We start from the raw sequence: 22,569 nt of genomic DNA, 5'->3' as shown, positions 1-22,569 counted from the left end.
TCTGCTGTTGAAGGGATCTGGGCTAGACGTAGCATCGCCTGCAAACTACCGTCCAGTGATAAGCATATCCAGTTTTACTAAAGTATTAGAAACCTACATCAGTAAACAACTGTTTATATCTGGAAAAATGTTCTATATTACACTGGTGACAGTTTGGCTTCAGATTTTCACATAGTACGGAATCATTGCTGCTAGTTCTAACTACATTTGTCAAACAACACCTATTCAAAGGTGACCAAGTAGTTCTTCTCCAATTCGATATATCGGCGGCATTCATTGCAGTTGACCACACATTGCTACTCGAACGTCTGGATCACATAAGAATAACAGGGACTGTGATCAAATGCTTCAGTGAATTCCTTTGATTGAAGCTATTCTGTCAAGCAAAACAGACAACTTTCCAACTATTGGTCTCCTAATTGAGGGGTCTCACAGGGACATCCTGCTTCTCTATCAGTGACAGCATCAAAAATACAACTCAGTCTATAGCGAATGGCATGACTGCATTTAGCACCTGGGCTCTGACCAATAAACTGAAATTGAATGCGCAAAAAGCCAAGGTTCTGTGGTTCCGAAATCAGGGAGTTGAAGTCCCATCATCAATATCTTTGTCCAGTGGTCAAATCTTTGCAGTCAAATCTGAAACCAGAGTACTAAGGGTCTTGCTTGATTCTTCACTCACCTTCTCTTCCCATATTAACCAGCTGTGGAAGAAAACACTATTCAAAATGAGATAGCTACGTCGAGTCAGATTATTCTTCGACCAAAAAGCCATTGCATTACTAGTCCAAATGTTTGTCTTACCCCACTTGGATTATTGTAACGTTCAGCTTCTTGGTATTTAGTGTCAATATCAGAAAATACTGCAAATCATACAGCTGCTAGACTAATATACAGATTGAATAGCTATATTAGTGTTTCAACTCATCTTAACAAACGGCACTGGCTTCCCATAGCAGAACGATTCAGGTTCAAAGCTACATGTTTAGTTTTTCAAATCTTACAGGGTCTCCCCTCTGAACTGCTGACTAAGACCACTTCACTACGTTTGGTCCAGTCTAACAGACTGAAAGAACAACTGATGCTAGCATCGCCGTTAAGACAATTTGAAATCAGAAGATTTTCAGCTCTCTATTCCCTGCACTTGGAGTTAAAATATGTAACTCTACCTATTGCCTTCATAACAGAAAACAGCTACCTTAGCTTCAGGAAGGGGCTAGAAACCTTTCTTTTCCCAAAGACTGCTTCATAACAATCCATTGACTTCTATCTCCTAGTATCATCCATTATCCTTTCCTATAATGTTTTTGATCTCATGCATTACACCAGTGGTCTCTAATTGTTCTCATACCTCACACTAACATTATCGGCTTTTGTCCCACCTAGAATGTAAACCGCACTGAACCCTGGAAAGGGGATATTAGCGGTATACAAAAATTAATTTGATTTGATTTTAGGTACATCTTGAACTTACAGATCCACTTTTATACACCATAAGGATGTTTTTCAAATGATGGCTTACCCAGATAATGACATAGTAAATTATTATGCTGTTTTGCAATAGAAATACATGTGGTTTTCTATAACGTACATATTATTTGCAGGACTCTGAAGAGGTATTGTATAAATATGTTTGTTTATTGAGACATTCTATACTGCCTTGCCTAATTGGCAGATCTAGGTGGTTTACAGACTAAAAACCAACAAACAAATTGAAAAAGAACTACAAACCGTGATAGGAAAGAGTCTACATTCAATCAAGGAGTACAAAGACTCACTAAGAAAAAGAAGTCCTGGAGGGGGGGCGGCAGTGGGATGGGGAGGGGTAAACTGGTAAAATGGAAGCAAGCTAGTGGCTGGTTGGCACTGAACTTCCTGGTTTGAACCAAAGGCCTGTTTTTAGATGAGCCAGGTTTTTTTTTTATAGTGTATTTCAAATTTTTGAAGGACAATTCTGCTTGTATCACGAGAGGAAGAAAGTTCCAAAAAGTTGGTGTGGCATCTTTAGGTAAATGCACTCATGAACAGTGCCTTTTAGTGTGCATACTGTGCTCTAATTGTTCTAAATTTCTTAAAGTACTACTTTTGATGGAATTCTGTGCTAGAAGTTTGAAAATTCTGTGCACAATATTTTCAAGTTCTTTGAAATTCTACATACTTTTATTTGTAATTTTTTTGTGTGTGCCGAATTTCCCATCCTGTTGAATAACCCTCTTCCCCCAGCCCTTTAACGTTTTCCCTTGTGATCCATATTAAAACTATATTGGGCCATAGGCAAACATGCATTTGTGGGTCTCCTACCATGGAGCCCCATTTTTTATTTCCTCCCCCCTCCCCCCCAGGGGCACATTCCAGCACATGTGCAAACTTACCTCTGCCTTGGAGTACCTATGTACAGTCCCTGTTTAGTTACTGTTATAAGATTACCCTTTCAGTCGAGTATGAAGCAAAGACAGAAATAGAGCATTACAAGGCCTGGTTAGCAATCATGGTTAAGATAAAATATTTCTAAGACCAATAAATCAATAATCCTCAGTATCATGAGAATCTTTGAATCTTATTTTATTAATTTTTGTAAATGTTTCTTAAAAGGAGGGGGAGGAAAAGCATCAACAGACTCCAACTAGGCAAAATGCCTGTCAAGTACTAGATTTCTTGCTGTCAGGGCGAAGAGGCAGAGGAAGAAGGAGATATCAAAGATGCTGGGGCAGACAAGAGTAGCAACAGCCCCAAGACAGAATGGAACGACCGTATACTTGGTCACAACAATGAAAGACTCTGTGGTTATTAATCCATCCCGATATTTATTCCCTCTCCATTTTTGAACATCAAGTATTAGCTAAGGGCCTGTCTTTTGAGCTAACAATACATCGTGATGATTTTCAATGCAGGATTGACTTTGAGAAATGTATTAGAAATCTGCAAATTAAATCGTTTTTTTATAGAAAAGAAGTAATCACCACTGACAATTCAAGAGTTACATTAAGATCAAAATGGATTCCTCTGGGTCCTATAGACCCAGCAATATTCATTTTCAAACAACTGGTGATTAGAGAATTTGAATCCATTGAGAGTACAGCTAATAGAGTTTATTTTAACTGCACCAAGGAGGAGAGAATAGCTATTAAATTTCTATGAGAAAATCAAGAGATAGTAATAAGGAGAGCAGATAAAGGGCCATAGTTGTTCAAGATAGGGATGCGTATGATAATAAGATTTTTCGCCTACTTTCAAGTCCTCTGGAGTATGAAGAGATTGAAGAAGATCCATCTAGACCTCAGAGCTATATATGTCACGGGATCAGGCTTTTTGCAAGGGTTTTTAACTCAAAAGGAGCTTTCTTTTTTGAATGTCAAATATCCTCAAATCCCAGTACTATATACATTGCCATAAATACATAAAATACTTGATTGTCCACGTGGACGGCCAATTGTTTCTAGCAGAGGATCACTTTTGGAACCTTTGTCTATGTATATAGGTACATTTTTGCAACTTTTTGTAGAACAAGCTAAATCTTATATAAAAGACTCTACTGATTTTATGCGACGGTTGAATCAATTGGAGTATGGTTCAACTTACTGCTGGTTGGTTACAATGGATGTGGTGAGTGTGTTCACAGTGATTCCACAGGAAGAAGATTTAGATGTTTTGATGTCTATACTGGACCAAAAAGCAGACCAGAAAGTTCCAATGTCATTTATCATAACTTTGATGTCCCTAGCTATGAAGAAACATTTTTTCCAATTTAATGGAAGAATATTTCAATAAGAACCTGGAGTTGCAATGGGAGCAACCATGGCTCCCTCAATCGCAAATTTGTTTGTGGCTTACTTTGAGGAACACAAGATATATACTTCCTCTTTTTTTTTTTTTTTTTTTTGATGAAGTGCTTATTTGAGTCCGCTTTATAGATGATGTTTTCTTGCTGTGGAATGGAACAGCGTCCTGTTTTTTGTACAAGATCTGAACCAATGTAATTCAGCTTTGATGTTCACTATACAGTATGATAAAAACGTTATTTCCTATCTTGATATTTTGGTTAAGAAAGAAGACTCAAGATTTGAAACTACAGTTTTCAGGAAGTTTACTGATAGAAATACATTGTTGGACTACAAACAGTTGCTATCCTAAGAAGTTGAGAGATGGCCTCCCCTTTTCGCAATTTCTTAGATATCACTGAATATGTTCAAGCAATCAAGAGTTTCAGAATAAATCACAGAACTTGCAAAAACAATTAGTGGATAGAGGATATCCCAAAAGTATTATTAAAACAGCTTATAGGAGAGCCAAATTTAATCATCGTCATCTGTTATTAGCACCAAGGAATAGAAAATTTTGATGAAGAAGACATAATGACATGTGTTCTGAAATTTACAACTACCACTTCACGAATAGCCATCAGAAAGCACTGGCATATAGTGAAAACTGACAACATTTACTGATACCGCTTTGTAGTTTGCTTATAGTAGAGGTAAGAATCTTAAGGAGATATTGAGTCCCTCCATGTTAAAGATGTTCATTGACAAGAGGACACTGAAGAGGTGGCAGAGAGACATGAAACTTGTGGATAGTGCCAGATGTGCAATATAATGATGGTTTCATCTTTTTTTGAAGATCAACAATCGAGCATGAAAATAACTCTTTTGTCTGTTACATCTTGTTCCACAAATTTTGTGATATAGTGCATCCAGTGTCCTTGCAAAAAATTATATATAGCTCAATCTTCCAGGAAATTATCTGTCCAGGAAAGATCTCTTCTACTACTACTACTAATAGCATTTATATAGCGCTACCAGGCACATGCAGCGCTGTACATTTGACATAGAGAGACAGTCCCTGCTCAAATAGCTTACAATCTAGGTAAAACAGACAGACAAGGCATTACGGGCAAGGGAATTACAGGGTAAAGAGGAACAGGAGAGGAGGAGGGCAAATGAGTAGCGGTTAGGAGCCAAAGGCAGTAGTGAAAAGGTGAGCTTTCAGCATAGATTTAAAAACAGGTAGAGATGGAGCTAGATGTATGGGTTCGGGAAGACGGTTCCAGGCATAAGGTGCCGCAAGATAAAAGGAACGAAGTCTGGAGTTAGCGGTGGAGGAGAAGGGGGATGACAAGAGAGATTTGTTCAGAGAGCGGAGTTCACGGGGAGGAAAGTAGGGAGAGATGAGAGAGGAGAGGTAGTGAGGGGTCATAGAGTGGATGCATTTAAAGGTCAGTAAGAGGAGTTTGAACTGTATTTGAAACTCTGAGATGTATTGTTTTATAACGTATTGATCCATTGTGTAGAGGAGGAGACACAAGACGGGTTTTGTTACAATTGGAGCAGAAGTGGATTTTTAAATTGAAGACACTTGAACCCTCAGGACTGAACTACAAGATAGAGTAGTGTCATTTCTATTGAAGTATTTTTTGTAAATATGATTGAGAGTTATTTCTGATTGGTTGATATCAATACTGGATGTCTGACATTTGTTTATTTAAGAGGATGCCATTTTGATTGGAGTTTGGGTATGAGAGTACTTTATTTTGTACATTGGAAACTTACTTGTTTGGATCTGATTCCTTCCTTTATTCTTCACAGCTTATGCCCCATGGACCGTGATGCAGTTTATCGAAATTTTGGCCATTAGCGACTGTAGAACAGCTGTGGAGGGTTTCTCAGCATTTTCAAGCTAAGTGAAAGTTTTTTGTACTTATGAACTATGATAATGAAACGTTTTGGGAGGTATTTTAGTTTATGATGACAGCAAAAACTCTGGTACTTGACAGACATTTTGCTTAGTTGGAGTCTGTAGAGGCTTTTCCTCCCCCTTTTTTTTTAAAGAAAAATGTAAGAAAATAAGATTCAGATATTAAGGGTGTTTGAATACTCATGATACTGAGGATTATTGATTTATTGGTCTTAGAAACATAAGTTATCCTCGTTTGAGTTCCCTGCTCTCCCCCCCCCCCCCACCCCCAAGGTATTCATGTATGGTTTTCTGCTCTCCAGAAGTAGCATGGAAAACTTCAGAGCCTACTGTAACTGTGAGTATGTCAGCGCTAATAGTTTGTTATCGAACATTGGAACTAGGCAAGCTATGTTTTGAATGAAGTGGCTTAAATGATTGGAGCTGGAGTGCTCCCAAGTTACCAACTCCTAGGAGGGAGATTTTAACCAGCTCTGGATTTCTGACAACCTTATCATGGTGCATTATGGGACATGTAGCACTGATATCAATAAGTAAAATCAGGGACTACAAATAGCATACTGAATTAGCATGTATGTTCAAAAACAGGATTGGCCAAACACTCTTCCTCCTGAGGCTGGGTAACTTCGCAGTTCTGGAGCAGTGGGCTGAGAACCAGGGAAGTTTTTTTGTTTTGTTACATTTGTACCCCGCGCTTTCCCACTCATGGCAGGCTCAATGCAGCTTACATGGGGCAATGGAGGGTTAAGTGACTTGCCCAGAGTCACAAGGAGCTGCCTGTGCCTGAAGTGGGAATTGAACTCAGTTCCTCAGTTCCCCAGGACTAAAGTCCACCACCCTAACCACTAGGCTACTCCTCCACTGGCAAGCCATTTTCATTCTCCACTGCTTCTGTTGTCAAGGGTATACTGCTCCAAGCGTGAGATTCACAGGCAATATGTCTGAGATATAAATGTACAATGTTTTATATACGAGAAACTTCATAAATGGAGTGAGCAAAAGAAAATATTTAGCTTTCTTTGATATTGTAAAATAATATAGACAGAGTAGAGGCAGTATTAAGCATTTGCCCAAGTAACTTGACAGTTTGCTGGGTAAATCCCCAATTTGACCATTTCACGTCATTTAGCATTTGCACAGGTACAGGTGTACCAGTTGGCTTCTGCACTGCAACTCAGATTTTGAAAGAGAAGCTCTATGTGATACTGTCTCCACGAGTGATACTACAGCCTCTCACTCTTCACTTATATCCACTTTCTTGCTCTTCATACTGTCCCTTTCTAGAAATCCTCCCTCTCTCTCTGTCAGTGCTCCCCCCCCCCCCCCCCACACCACCATCTGTAACCAGCTCTTCCCATTATCGTGTAAAATTCTGCCATTTTATTCCAGTTTCTCAGCCTGCATTGCTTCTAACCTTTCCCCAACCCCTCTTACATTTCTACCATTTCTCAACAACCCCCTCACCTCCAAAACACTCACCTGTTTTCCTGACTGTCTCTAAATCCCATGTAGTCTCACTTCCTCTCACCTCTCCTTACAATCACTTGCGACTCAGCCCCTCCTTCCTGTAACAAGAGCAACTTTCCCATTGGCTGGATCCTATCACAGTCTCTGCACTGGAAAGTGGGGGGGGGGGGGGGGGAGCATTGGAGAGCTACAGAGGTCTAAACTGAAATATATACAGATCATTTAGCCTTCAAAATTCAGAGAGTTGGCAGTCCTATGCTTCTGATTCCAGACTACATCTGAGAGGGCCCCAGCCCCTACACCTTTGGGCTCTAGGCATATGCTTAGTTTGCTTATTCTTTAATCTGGATCTGCAGGTGGTATACAAAACATTAAATAGTAATAGATTACTTTAGGTGTTAGGCGGTAGAATACATTACTTTGTATCATGCAGTGCCCTCTATCCTGCTTTACAGTTTTTGACAGTTTGATTCCTTTTGCAATACCCCCTACATCTTTAAGTATACCCATTGTATCCATTTCCTTCCCTCCTCCAGAATAAAATGTGCTGCATTTAAAATTGTGAGTATGTTTATGTGAACCTTCAATTGAACTCCAAGATAGACTGGTGTCAGTTACGTATTATTAATAAGAACCAAGGATTCAATAATGGTGAATACATTTGGATTTGTTTGATGTCTAGAGAGAACTCCAGGAATGTGCAGACAAGTATATATTCTTAATGTCTCGCCTTCCCACTGCCCCCCCTTCAATATCTTTTATCTCTGCTTACCCCTTACACACCCTCTCATTCTGTTCATTCTTCATCTGGAAACTTTCTATTAGTTCCCTCTCTTCCTTCGTTTTGTCTTACTATTTCTAGAGAAGCTAGTTTCAGTTTTCAGGGACTTTCTCTCTGGAGCTCTGTTCCACCTCATCTTCACCTTGAAACATCTTACCCAAAATTTAAGTCCTTACTAAAAACCTTCCTTATCACAGAGGCTATTAACACTCCCTCCTGACTGTATTATCCCTCTCCTTATGTTTCTTAGTCCTTCCCTCATCTGGTTTTAGAATTGTAAACTACATAGCCACCTCCATGGACAACTTGTAGTATAGGAAGCACTAAGAATAAATAAATAATGAGCCAGCCAGTTTGTTTGATAGCAGTTAGCATTGTCCTGACGTAAAGCAACTCACTTTTATCAGTTTTTCATCATCTGCCAATTTGTGCCTGGTGAGTACTTCCATCTGAAAGTTGAGCCATCCTTTTAGCCAGTGTAAAACCTGGCGTCATCACAGGCCAGTATTTACATGAATTGCAAGCAGTAGAACAGGTAATAGTTACGATATTTGCTGAGATTCCTCAGTTGTAGAGAAGGGATACTGCTTGTTTGACCATGGGGCTCGTTTTCGAAAGAGAAGGACGTCCATCTTTCGACATAAATCAGAAGATGGACATCCTTCTCCCAGGGACGTCCAAATCGGTGTAATCAAAACCCGATTTAGGACGTCTCCAACTGCACTCCATCACAAAGGATGGCCAAAGTTCAAGGGAGAGTGTTGGAGGTGTAGCGAAGGCGGGACTTGGGCGTGCCTAACACTTGGACGTCCTTGACCCATAATCGAAAAAAACAATGACATCCCTGACTTGGACGTTTTCACCCGGACCTGTTTTTCTTACGACTAAGGCACAAAAAGGTGCCCGAATTGACCAGATGACCACCGGAGAGAATCGGGGATGACCTCCCATTACTCCCCCAGTGGCCACTAACCTCCTCGCACCCTCAAAAAACATCTTTAAAAATATTTCGTGCCAGACTCAGATGTCATACTCAGGTCCATGACAGCGCATGCAGGTCCCTGGAGCAGTTTTAGTGGGTACTGCAGTGCACTTCAGACAAGCGGACCCAGGCCCATACCCCCCCTACCTGTTATATTTGTGGAGGGATCAGCGAGCTCTCCAAAACACACCACAAACCCACTGTACCCATATATAGGTGACTCCTTCACCCGTAAGGGTTATGGTAGTGGTGTACAGTTGTGAGTATTGGGTTTTGGGGGGGGCTCAGCACACAAGGTAAGGGAGCTATGTTCCTGGGAGCAATTTGTGAAGTCCACTGCAGTGCCCCCTAGTGTGCCCGGTTGGTGTCCTGGCATGTCAGGGGGTCCAGTGCACTACAAATGCTGGCTCCTTCCACGACCAAATGGCTTGCATTTGGCCATTTTTGACATGGACGTCTTTGGTTTCGAAAATAGCCGAAAGTCAGAAACATCCTTGTCTAAGGACATTTAAGGATTTAGACATCCCTGATGGTATTGTTGAAACGAAAGATGGATGTCCATCTTGTTTCGAAAATAAAGGTTTCCCCGCCCCTGGATTTTGCCGTTTTGCAAGGGTGTCCAAATCGCAACTTGGACGTCCCTTTCAAAAATGCCCCTCCATATCTCAGAGGGTAGGTGCCGGAAAAAAATGATTTATTAGAAGTTGTTCAGTAGCACTATGTGTAAACTGATGTATTGTTTCTTGCGCTTTATTGAATTCTGCATTAGTACTACTATTAACAGTTCTTTCCTTGCTGATGGGATCTTCTAAGTATTCTAAAGTGGAATAGGTAAGCCATCGATCTGGGGGGTAAGAGTTGCAATGTGAGGCTATGGGGTCCTTTTACAAAAGTGTGCTGAAAAATGCCTTGCGGTAGTGTAGGCGTGGGTTTTGGGCGTGCACCAATCCATTTTTTTTAGCACGCCTGTAAAGGCCTTTTTTGCCGAAAATGAACATGTGGCAAAATGAAAATTGCCACATGTCCATTTTGGGTCTGAGATCTTACCGCCAGCCATTAACCTAGTGGTAAAGACTCACGCAGTAACTGGGTGGTAATGACCTATGCACACCAAATGCCACTTGGCACGCATCCGTTACACACGCCCGAAAATGAAAAATATTTTTCAGACACGCGTATCGGATGCGCGCCAAAAATGAAACCCACAAGAGCCACGCGGTAGTCAGGCGGTAACTCCATTTAGGCGCGTGCGTAGACGCTTACACAGCTTAGTAAAAGGGCCATATGTGATTAACGGGTTCAATATCAGCTTATGTTTAATAAGCCAGTCTGCAATGACATCTAAATATGTATTTAATTTTGACAGATCAGCAGACAAAGGAGCCATATAGTTCACCAGTTGGATGTGTGCATAGTAATACAAGCTAATTCCATGATCTGGAACAAGGGTGGTTAAAGATTACACAAATAAATTATTAAAACGTTCCAAAATTGATCTGCTGTTGAAGGACATGGTAGCAGAGAGACTAAGCCCTGCCCCCAAGATACTCTGATATACTCACCCTCAGATTCGACTATTCTTTCATGCACAGAAGAAAAAAACTTTACTCCTTATATTGCATTGCTCACTTTTATTTTCTAGCACAAATGTGTGACCCTGTAAATTTATAGCATTAAGTCTTAGCTGCCAAACTATCCTTCCTCAAGCTTTGCTAAATCAATCCTTCCTCATGTCTACCCTGTTGTAGATTTTGTTATATCTTCAAAAAAAGGAAACATTCTCTGGCCGCCTTACTGCAATGTCACATTCAAAAATATTGGCAAGAACTGGACCAAGGACAGATCCTTACAGGCACACCCCTGGTAATTCCCCTTTTCTTGAAACAAACTCTTTACTATTGTCCTTTGTTGCCATGCAAAAAACAGCTGTGAGGCTACTGCTTTAGCACTTTGGCTGAAGAAGCCTAAATTGAGAATTGACCCTGTATCTCCTGTTAGGCAGTGTTGAGCACTAATCAGTGTGTTGTTGGCTGTATTTGCCATGATTTTGCTTTGTGGCACACAATATCTAGTCATTCAACTTAGGTAGATTCCAAAGAAACAGTTTGGGAAATGCTATGTTAAATTTAAATGAAAAAAAGAATTACACAGATTTAATACATGTGGAGAAGGTAGACACTTTTTCTCTGTAAAATTGTGCCATTTTAGTTGTTAGCTGAAAAGATGTCCCGCTGCTTTGCCAAGAGAGATCTGGCTACAGATTAATTTATGTCACTAGTTTTGTAAGAAGAGAATGTGGTTGGCTACTGCAAGGACATTGCCTTTAACCTTGTAAAGACATTATGAAATCGTGAAGCAGGAAACAGAAGAAAATAATGAGTCGTTGGAATTTAACATTTTAATCCATTTGCCAAGGAATAAATGTGCTATTCCTATACAAGAATACTAGAAATAAACCTAAAGAAAAAAAAAGCGTAACTCCCTTAATTCAACATGTGTTTTATGTATTATGTCAAACCATTCTTACATTGAAATATCTTTGAATCATAATAGTTTGCTACCAGCTATAAATACCCATTGAAATCATTATCTGTACAGAGTTATGGTATCTACCTAGAGACCTTTGTGGTATTGAGTGATAAATTGCAGGCTTTTCAATGGAAAACTGAATTCAAAGAGCTAACTTTTTTTTTTTTTTAACTAGCATGAGCCACATGAATGTAGCATTACCTAATATTCCTTTACACGGAAGGTGACTGCATTGTAAAGGATTGCCAGTGACTAATTGTATATTGGCTTGCCAAGTTGTGACTAACTGGGTGCAAAATTTAGATTAAACTATTTAAAAAGTAGTAATGAATTTTCAATGCACATTTTTTTAACAGAATGTAAGATAAATTCTGTCATAAGTACCCAGCTATAAAGATAACACCTTGTGTTGAACATTTAAGAAAATATATAGCAACTGTTTGAGTGTAACATGGTATTTGACAGCAGTTAAAAACCAAAATGGCCCCATCTAGTTTGCCCAAAGGAGATTAGGATTGTAACTGCTACTTTGTGCAGGTTATCCCCTAGTGCTTTCATTTAGGGCTGTTCACTGCCGTTCCATGCATACTTTCCATTCTTCTTTGTGCTGTTGGCTTCCAGAATGTAACCAATTTGTACCACCGATGATAAAGGGAATTTGGGTAATTACAATTTTAGTCACCATTGCAGGTAGAAAGCTTCATTTTCCCCTGAAAAGGTAAAGGAATTGGAGCTTTTGGAACACACATTTTTTTAACTTTATCAGTAAAAATGGTTGTATGATTTTGGGGGACGCACTCATGCTCTTGTCAGGTATATTTACAAGGAACTGGCGTGTTGAGAAAGGAAGCCAATTCAAATTCCTCCCCACCAAATCATTGTTGGGAGGCTTTCTCTGCACTCAATGTGGTCTGCCTATTACTACTGCTATTGTATTATAGTGCTACTAGAGGTTTGCAGTGTAGTGTATATAAGAGAGAGTCCTTGCTAGAGGGTTTCATTTTTATGAGTTTAGATTTTAAAACAGTCTCAAGAAGATGGGGTTTTTAAGCTGAATTTCAGTACTTCCAGTGAAGGGAGCATGATACATTGCCTCTGTATAGTGCAGCAAAATAGAAAGAATGGAGTCTGGAGTTGGTAATTGAGAATGCCACAGATAAGAGTGACATACCTGATGAGCAAGTTCCCATGGAGGGTGTAAGGAGAGATGAGAGAAAAGGTAATAAGGAGCTGCAGAATGAATGAACTTGTGTGTCAGTAAGAACTTTGAGCTGTATGTGAAAATGGTGAAGGAGCCAAAGAAGTGATTTGAGAAAAGGAGGAGTAAGTAAAGTTTTGAACAGGTTTAAGTAAAGAGAAATGGTTCAGAGAGAGGAACAGTTGCGTAAGTGAAAGGTGATAATGCTGTGGATAAAGGACATAATGGTTTGTTTAGAAAAGGACAGATTGTGGTTACAGAGAATAAACAGGAGGATTTGTCAATGTGTTGGGTATGAGTAGAGAAAATGAGTCAAAGATGACCCTAAGGTTGTAAGCTGAGAGAATTGGGAAAATGAGTGTTCATAACAGAGAGCAGCAACTGAAGTAGAGCTTTCAGGAGAAAGCCAAGTCTCAGTTAATGCAAGATGATGTTGAGTATGAGAAATACGGAGATCATGAATATAGGCAGTGTTGTTGGAAAAAGATCAGACATCCCACAAGGAGCATGAGATACGGCACACCATACCAATCTCTTTTCTCCTAAGGGGCAAACAATATGCGCTTAGACCAAGGAAAAAGAATAGGTCGCAATATGCAACCATCTTAATGTAGTCTACCACACAAATAGGGAGGTGGAGGACTGCAAGAGGAAATGGAGGCAGCTGAAGAGGTTTATGAGGCGCAAGGCTGGGGCCGACCCGCCAGGTATGATCATTGTGAACTTCACCCCTAGGGAGCACATGGTGCACAGGCTCCTTCCCCAGGAGGGCATCCCTGGTCTGGGAAGCCAGGACACCTCAGCACAGGCTGGGAAGTCAGGTAAGTTTGGGAGAACAAAGCTGTGCTGGCTGTTCTTTCTGTTTTGCACCCTGTTCCTCAAGCAGGGATAGTGTGGGGGCCCTCACTGATAACACTCCCATGTGTAGTACAGGTTCTCAGGTAGGTGGGGGAGGGGGTAAGAAGGCACACAAGAGTATTTGCTGAAAGGCTGGTTATCAGAGGCCATGTCCCAACAATTCAACAGGGAGTACAGGTTAGTAGGCAGGTCTGGGGCCACTCAGCTTGCCAGGTGGGGAACCCCTGTACCTCTCATGTTTAGATGGCTGCTTCCCCCACCCTCCACCTAGGCTCATTACCAACCAGTGTCTATTCCTGCTTTCTAGGCCTCTCATTATGCCCTCCACACCACTTACACAATCCGTCCTTCTGTACCCACCTGGCTGTCTGGCACCCTGGCCTCTGAGGTGCACAGTGCACCATACCCCTTGGCTCCTGCAGTGTTGGATTTAGAAGCATACATCTTTGGGTTGCATGACAATACCATTCCTCATCAGCTGTGGTCTAGAAGTGCACATGGAGGGGTACTTTCAGGAAGGCTGCAGCAGACTGCCAGATTTGCTAGTGCAACAGATACATTTCCTATACTTTCCCTATGCAAGCGAGGACACGGAGTCCGATGGACAACCTGGAACCCGCAGGCAGGACAGTGAGTCGGTAGCAGCTGAGGGCTCACAGGATGGCACCCTGAGAGAGGAAGAGCATGCTGAGGACACCAGCCAGGAATGAAGAGCAGGAGCAATTAGTGGTGGACCCCCTCCTCCCTCCCACGTTAAATACAAGGTTGAGGAGGCAAGTAGAAGCAGCATTAGTGAGATATCTTGGATATAAGAAATGGGAAAAAAACAAAAAGGGAGATGGGGAAGAGAGGAGAGAGATGGTGCCTGCAGTGGGGAGGAAGATGATGCCCATAGAGGAGAGGGGAGGAAGATGGGAGGACATGGTGCCTATGGAGAAAAGGGGAAGGGGAGAGAAGAGAGATGGGAGGAGATGGTATCCATGGAGAGAAGGATAGGGAAGACAGAAAGGATGAGATAGTGCCCATGAAGGAGAGGAGAGGAGATGGTGCCCAGGGAGGGGAGGAGATGGAGCCAAGGGAGGGGAGGAGATGGAGCCAAGGGAGTGGAGGAGAGGAGAGGAAAAGAAATGATGCCCATGAAGGGGAGGAAGATGGGAGAACATGGTGCCCATGAGGGGAAGGGGAGAGAAGAAAGATGGTAGGAGAAGGTGTCCATGAAAGGGAAGAGATGAAAACTAGATATATATGAACAGGAAGAAGAAAAATGGAAGAAAATTGAGTGTGAAAGATGGATATAGGGCAGGAAGAGAAAAAAAAAAAAAAGTAATAGTGATTAAGACAGTAGAGCCAGGAAACAGAGCACAAAAAAGTAGAACCAGAGAAAGTGAACAAGATAAAAGATAAACCCACCAGACAAGAAAGGTAAGATAAATTATTTTATTTGTAGTTTAATAATTGAAATAAGCCCATTTTGAGAACTTACATCTGCTGTCTATATATTGCACTGTACAGGAGGAAATATGAGAGGACTGCTTTATGCGATAAAATGTGTGCGCAATTAATCATGCAATTTTAATTTTTGGAGCAATGAGCACTGGGGTTGTCGTCGTCGCGCAACTGTAAGACTTTTTTTTATATTTTATTTATCGTTTTTATACATAGTAAACAAGTATAAACTTGTAAAGAAAAATCCACTATTACAATTAAATCTAAAGATATTATTCATAACACAAATTAAATATTATAGCTTCATTTAAAGTCCACAACAGGAGTCCAAGATTCCTAAATAGGAGAAAACAGGTAATAAACTTTATAAATCAAATTTTGAGATGCAGACGAGTTTCTATTCAACTTTACTTAACTAGGAGCTCTCTTAGATGTTAAAAAAGATGACAGTTGGTCAGGATCAAAATAAACATATTTCACGGCTTGATAGGAGATTAAACATTTACAAGGATATTTAAGGTAAAAAGTTGCGCCAAGTTGAAGTGTCGCCTGTCTCATCTGTAAAAACTTTTGTCGTCGCCTTTGCGTTTCCCTCGCTAGATCTGGAAAAACATGAGTTTGCAAACCACGAAAGGTTTTTTCTTTATTCTGAAAAAACTTCTTTAAAATCCAGATCTTGTCAGAAGGTAACGCTACAGTGGCCAACATAGTAGTTGGTGTTATCTGTTCTGAATCCGACATTTCAAGAAAGGCTGAAACACCCAATGGTTGCGCATTCTGAATATTATTCCTTTGTAAAGGATCCAAACCCTTCACAGGTATATAAAAAACCTGTGAAAAGGGTGGCATATCTTTATCTTCTATCTCTAGAATTTCTCTAAGGTAATTTTTTAGCATCTCCCGAGGGGAGATAAGTGGTTGTCGCGGAAAATTTATAAAACACAGATTATTAGATTTTGAAGTATTTTCCAGCATTTCTGATTTTCTCCTTAAATTGACCAAGTCTTTAAGCATTGTTGTTTGCTGTGATTTCAACTCTAAAACATCCTTTTTCTGTTTAGCCAAATCTGCTTTAACTATTTTCACCTCATTCTCAATTTCTGTTACCTTCCCATCTAATATCACAACTTCATTTCTTATTTTCCTCATCTGGGGGCACAAAAACTTCCCCATTTCTGCAATCAACTGCCATAGATTGTCCAATGTCATTTCATCTGGTTTCTGAAAAAGTTTAGCAAATGCAATGCTCTCACTCTCTTCCTGTGAAACATGTTTCTCACCTTCCAATGTCCCTCGCAACTCCTCCTGTGTTTTTCCGGCAGTGTGAGATAACAGGGAAGAAGCTGACAAATCTCCCACGTTCTCCGTTAAGGCTAACACTGCCTCCCGTCCAGTTCCACCCTGTAACACTTCGGTATTCAGGGCTAAGGACGCCGCCACCGGAGAACTACTTCTCACAGGCTGGGGAGATGGGGCCCTTGCATGGGGCTCAAAGAAACTTCCAGTTCAAGGTTCAGCTCCTGGTCTCCTATCCTGGGCTGTTCCAGCGAACCGCTCACTGACGCTGCTGTTGAAACCTGAGCTCGTTGCAGATAAGATTCAATCAAGCCAGAAGATATCAAAGGTCTTTGCTGCTGGGCTGCAGTAGCAGCAGCTCTGCCCCTTCTCTTCGGCATTACAAGGTAATTGGAGAGTAACAGTAAAATCTGGAGGAGCTCTAAAACACATCTGTCTCAGTCAGCGGCCATCTTCGCAACTGTAAGACTTTAACACTGGCTGAACGAATAGAAGTTCTTAAAAAAATTAGAAAATCTGAGGAAATAGAAGATGCTCTTCTTCGGTGGTTTTCTCAAGTCAGGAGAAAACAGTTTCCTGTCAGTGGTCCACTACTTATGGATAAAGCTAATCAGCTAGCTGAAAGTCTTGGACTAACTGAATTCAAAGCCACTGTTGGATGGTTGGAAAGATGGAAGGAGAGGAACAACATAAAATTCAAGAAACAGCATGGTGAAAAACAAGACGCTGATGACTTTGGTGCTGAAAATTGGGTTGTTTCACTTCTTCCTACCATCTTGAACGAGTTTGCACCTTGTAACATTTTCAATGCTGACAAAAACGGTCTCTACTGGCGAGCGATTCCTGATGGAACACTTGCATTCAAACAAGCCGAAACTACAGGAAGTAAAACGTTGAAGGACCGACTGATGATACTCCTTTGCTGCAATATGGATGGGAATGAGAAGTTGGAACCCCTCATCATTGGAAAGAGCAAACAGCCCTATTGCTTCAAGAATGTTAAGCGACTTCCTGTGTCAGTTATGAAAGTCTACTTTCTATACCTATTCGCCTAAATCTTCTCTTATCTCCCTTATTTAATATTTTCACATCACTACTTGTATCTGACATCCTGGAATGACAAAGCCATAACAGGATTCTGTAAGCCACATTGAGCCTGCAACTAGGTGGGAAAATGTGGGATACTACTACTACAAATGCAATAAATAAAAATAAACGCAAATTCATGGATGACGGGAAATTTGGAAGCAGTAGCTAAAGAAGTTAGACACTAGAATGCGGGCACAAAAGCGTCAGATTTTATTGCTTTGTGATAATTGTGCTGCACACAGTGATGATGTCAGGCTGTCTAACGTCAAGGTGGTCTTCCTGTCACCAAACACTACCTCTCTGATCCAACCTATGGATCAGGGCATAATAGCCAATTTCAAACAACATTATCGGGCTCTTGTGCTACGTCGTCTGATGAGCGTTATGGATGACCAGACTGGCAAGAATAAACTTGCTGTTGAACTGGCTCGTAATCTATCACTGTTGGATTCCCTACATATGCAGAAAGAAGCCTGGAATCATGTTTCACAAGCAACCATTGTGAACTGCTACAAGCGGGCAAGCTTTGTTAGGGATGTGGAGAGGGACGAAATAGATGCAGCTGTTGCAAACGGGTCAGATGAACAGGCTATTGACATCCCAGCCTGTGTTACTGAAGAGGAGTTTCATCACTATGTAGCTGTTGATTACGATGCACAAACAACTGACGACAGTACTGATGTCAAGATATATGCCTACACACAGGCAACGGCTGATGATGAAACAGATGATGAAATTAGCAGCGAGACACATGCTGACGAAATTCAACAACTTCCTGTCACTTTTGCAAGAGCGCTGGAGAGTCTCAACGCCGTGCGGGCCTATCTGGAGGCCACTGGATGTCAGTGCTATGACAGTTTTTACCGTCTGGCAGACATAGTCTATGGAACTCACAGACACAAGAGTGTACAGAGGACTATGACTGATTACTTTAAGTAAGCCTAACGTCAGTTAACGGAGACTGTATAACGTCAGTTAACGGAGACTGTATACTGTACGTATAATAAACAGTACTGTACATATGTTTATCAGATGTCAAGCTTTTGTGTCACAACGGTTAAGTGCACACGCCAGTTAACTGCATGTATTTCTTTGGTCCCAGACCCTTGCACTTAAGTGGATTGCAGAGTGTATATATATATATATAGAGAGAGAGAGAGAGTAACATTTGAATTTCTGATTGCCACTGAATATTATCAGTATCTAGCTTATTTTCAAAGGGAAGGGCGCCCATCTTCCGACACATATCGGGAGATGGGCGTCCTTCTCCCGAGGTCGCCCAAATCGGCATAATCGAAAGCCGATTTTTGTGTCCTCAACTGCTTTCCGTCGTGGGGACGACCAAAGTTCACGGGGCGTGTCGACAATGTACCGAAGGCGGGACAGGGGCGTGGTTAACAGATGGGCGTCCTCAGCTGATAATGGAAAAAAGAAGGGCGTCTTTCATGAGTATTTGGTCGACTTTACTTGGTCTCTTTTATTTTCATGACCAAGCCTCGAAAAGGTACCCGAATTGAGCAGATGACCACCGGAGGGAATCGGGGATGACCTCCCCTTACTCCCCTAGTGGTCACCAACCCCATCCCACCCTAAAAAAAAATTTAAAAACATTTTTTTTCAACCTCTATGCCAGCCTCAAATGTCATACCCAGCTCCATCACAGCGTTAAGCAGGTCCCTGGAGCAGTTTTTAGTGGGTGCAGTGCATTTCAGGCAGGCGGACCCAGGCTCATCTCCCTCCCACCAGTTACACTTCTGGTGGTAAATGTGAGCCCTCGAAAACCCACCTGAAACCCACTGAACCCACATGTAGGTGCCCCCCTTCATCCCTAAGGGCTGTGGTAGTGGTGTACAGTTGTGGGGAGGGGGTTTGGGGAGCTCAGCACTGAAGATAAGGGAGCTATGCACCTGGGAGCAATTTGTGAAGTCCACTGCAGTGTCCCCTAGGGTGCCTGGTTGGTGTCCTGGCATGTGAGGAGGACCGGGCATGACCATCTGTAAGGTCGACCTAAATGTTGAGATTTGGGCGTCCACAACCGTATTATCGAAAAGAAAGATGGACGTCCATCTTGTTTTGATAATACGGATTTCCCCGCCCCTTCGCCAGAATGTCCCTAGAGATGGTCGTCCCCATTCGATTATGCCCCTCCACGTATTTTACTGATATCACTGAATTAGTTTATATTTTGTGTGTATGTGTGTTTTTTAAATTTCAGGTGGATTTTCAATGGGAGGAGCCATGGCAATGCATTTAGCTTACAAGTATCATCAAGATGTAGCAGGAGTATTTGCTCTTTCTAGTTTTCTTAACAAGGGATCTGTTGTTTACCAAGTAAGTATCAAACATGTCTCCAAAACTTTTTTATATAGAATATTTTTTTTAAAGAAAATTCATATTTACTGGTATTTACAGTGCCATTGTTTGTCATTAGTTCTATGCCTAATACAGTTCTTCTCAAGCCTTTCCTGGGGTGTACCAGCCTCAAAAAAGTGGGCTTTTTAGCCTTGATTTGAATAGGGCCAGACAGAGCAAGATATGCTGACTCAACCTTTTCAGACATACTAGGGTCCTTTTACTAAGGTGCGCCGAAATATGGCCTGTGCTGAAATAGATGCGTGTATTGGATGAGCGCAGGTCCATTTTTCAGTGCACCTGCAAAAAAGGCCTCTTTTTGGGGGGTTGGAAATGGATGTGCAGCAAAATAAAAATTGGCGCATGTCTATTTTGGGCCTGAGACCTTACCGCCACCCATTGACGTAGTGATAAAGTCTCACGTGTTAACCGGGCAGTAATGATATACATGCGCACAATTTTGATTACCGCGCTGTTAGCGCCGCACGCCAGAAATTTTCCGGCATACCTAGTGGACACACATAAAAACTGAAATTACTGCCTGGGCGTTGTGGTAGCCGGGTGGTAGTTCAAAATTGATGCGTGTAGGACTCGCGTATGCGCCTAAGTGGCTTAGTAAAAGGGCCCCACTGTTTGGTGCAACAAGATGGAAGGAAGGGACTTTGGAATTGGTGGAAAAGAAGGCACAGATAAGTGACTTACCCAATAAACGGTTTTCTTAATAAGGACTGGGGGGAGAAAAAAGAGATATCGAGGAGCAGCAGGATTAATATACTTGTAGGTCAGTTAAAGAAGTTAGATCTGTATGTAGAAACAGAGAGGGAGCCAATGAAGTGACTGGAGAAGAGGTGTTATGTGACTGTAGCAGTGGAAGATAGGTCTTGTAGCAGACATTTGAATAGACAGAAGGAGAGAGAGATGGTTCAGTGGGAGACCTGTGAGGAGCAGCTTGCAATAGTTCAGGCATAGGTGCCAACTCCATGGGTGCTGTTGGTGCTCAAGCACCCCCAATATTTCACCCACCGGAAGTTCCTTTCGTCCCTCCCTCCCTTCGAGTTCCAGGCCCCTTCCCTCCGAATTTTAAAAGTCATCTTACCTCATCGGAGTTACAGTGGCGGCAGCAGCTGTGAAAAGTGTGCAGGCTTGGCACTTAGTTCAGTCTTCCCTTCTCTCTCTCTCTCAGAGGTGAGAGAGAGAGAAGGGAAGACTGAACTAAGCGCCGAGCCTGCACGCTTTTCACCGCTGCTGCCGTAACCCCGATGAGGTAAGATGACTTTTAAAATTTGGAGGGAGGGGGCCTGGAACTCGAAGGGAGGGAGGAGGGGTCCTTGGAACTCGAGAGGGAGGGAGGAGGGGGAGGCCTTGGAACTCGGAGGGACCCTGGAACTTGGCGGGAGGGAGCATGACCCTGGAACTCAGAGGGGGCAGGGGGACGACCCTGGAACTCAGAGGGAGGGGGGATGAGGGACGGGGGACAGGGGAGGGGGAGAGGGAGGGAGGGGGGACAGGGGAGAGGGAGGGGACAGAGGGGGGAATGCACCACCTGTAAAAAAAAAAAATCAGCACCCCCAATCATTTTGAAAAGTTGGCTCCTATGAGTGTTGTTCAGAGGTTCCCAAACCTGGTCCTGGAGGCACCCCAGCCAGTCACGTTTTCAGCATACCCACATATTCATCAGAGAGATTTGCATGCACTTCCTCCACTGCATGCAAATCTATCTCATAAATATTCATTGAGGATATATTGAAAAGCTGACTGGTTTGGGTGCCTCCAGGAACCATTGGTCTACATGGGGGTGATGATAGAGTATGGATAAGGGCTTTCATAGTGTGCTCAGAAAGGAAAGGATGAAATTTGGTGTTAATACAGAGAAAGAAGTAATGGATTTTAGCAGTCTGTTGTATATGTGCAGAGAAAGAGAGAGAAATCAAGACGACCCTAAGATTAGAAGCTGAGGCGACAGTGGTTTTTGTTGAATTGCTTATATATTTTTTTTTATCACCAGATAATTAAGGAAAATAGCTCACTTCCTGAACTGTTTCAGTGCCATGGAGCTCTAGATCAGCTCGTTTTTCATTCCTGGGGCAAAGAGACCAACTCAGCTTTACTGTCTTTGGGAGTCCCAACAACATTTCACAGCTTTCCTAATCTTTATCATGAACTAAGCAAGACAGAACTGGAAAACCTGAGGTCCTGGATTTTAAAGAAACTACCTGAAGAAGCAACAGCACCTAGAAACTAAGAATGTTACTTTTGTTCATTTTTTTTTTAATGTTACATTTGTACCCCGCGCTTTCCCACTCATGGCAGGCTCAATGCGGCTTACATATTGTATACAGGTACTTATTTGTACCTGGGGCAATGGAGGGGTAAGTGACTTGCCCAGAGTCACAAGGAACTGCCTGTGCCTGAAGTGGGAATCGAACTCAGTTCCTTAGTTCCCCAGGACTAATATCATTGCAAGCATTTGCCATTATTGCCATGTTTTGTTTTGTTTTTTAGCATAATAAAATTCTATTTTGAAATTTGTTTATTCTTTTCCCAGCTATGCAGATTTTAGAGGTTATTGGGCTTATTTTCAAAGCACTTAAGGGCCCTTTTACAGAGCGGCGGTAAGCCCAACGTGGGCTTATCACTCACTCTTCAGGGACTACCACCAGCCCAATGCATCCCGTGCATGCGCTGTTTCCGGGGGAAAAAGAAAACCCATGGAAATGGCTTGCGTGCTGCCCAGTTACTGCCGGGTTAGCATGGGTGACGGTAAGGGCTCCCCGTCTCATGGCCATGTGTGTCTTGGGGCTTTTTTACCCGCTGAGGTAAAAAGGGCCCTGGTGTGTGGGGAAAAACGGCCCCTGCTGCTAGTGCAGGGCCTTTTTTCCTGCA

The 22,569-nt window shown here is 42.1% G+C and overlaps 1 protein-coding gene across 2 annotated transcripts in view; it reads left to right on the top strand.

Annotated features, from left to right (window-relative positions):
- LYPLAL1 (lysophospholipase like 1) overlaps nucleotides 1–22,231 on the top strand; it is a 55,854-nt gene extending 33,623 nt beyond the window's left edge. The window contains exons 4-6 of one of the 2 annotated variants that reach the window (XM_030196021.1): nucleotides 19,550–19,665; nucleotides 21,692–21,959; nucleotides 22,133–22,231. In XM_030196021.1, coding sequence (XP_030051881.1) covers nucleotides 19,550–19,665; nucleotides 21,692–21,928 — 353 coding nt within the window. In that variant the 3' untranslated portion in view covers nucleotides 21,929–21,959; nucleotides 22,133–22,231. Of the gene's footprint in view, nucleotides 1–19,549; nucleotides 19,666–21,691; nucleotides 22,013–22,132 lie in introns of those variants that run through there. The other variant, XM_030196020.1, reaches the window with a different exon arrangement.
- Nucleotides 22,232–22,569: the final 338 nt, after the last annotated feature.

The sequence above is a fragment of the Microcaecilia unicolor genome, chromosome 3 (genome assembly GCF_901765095.1).
Source record: "Microcaecilia unicolor chromosome 3, aMicUni1.1, whole genome shotgun sequence".
NCBI lineage: Eukaryota > Metazoa > Chordata > Amphibia > Gymnophiona > Siphonopidae > Microcaecilia > Microcaecilia unicolor.
This window is presented reverse-complemented; position numbering and strand designations above follow the sequence as displayed.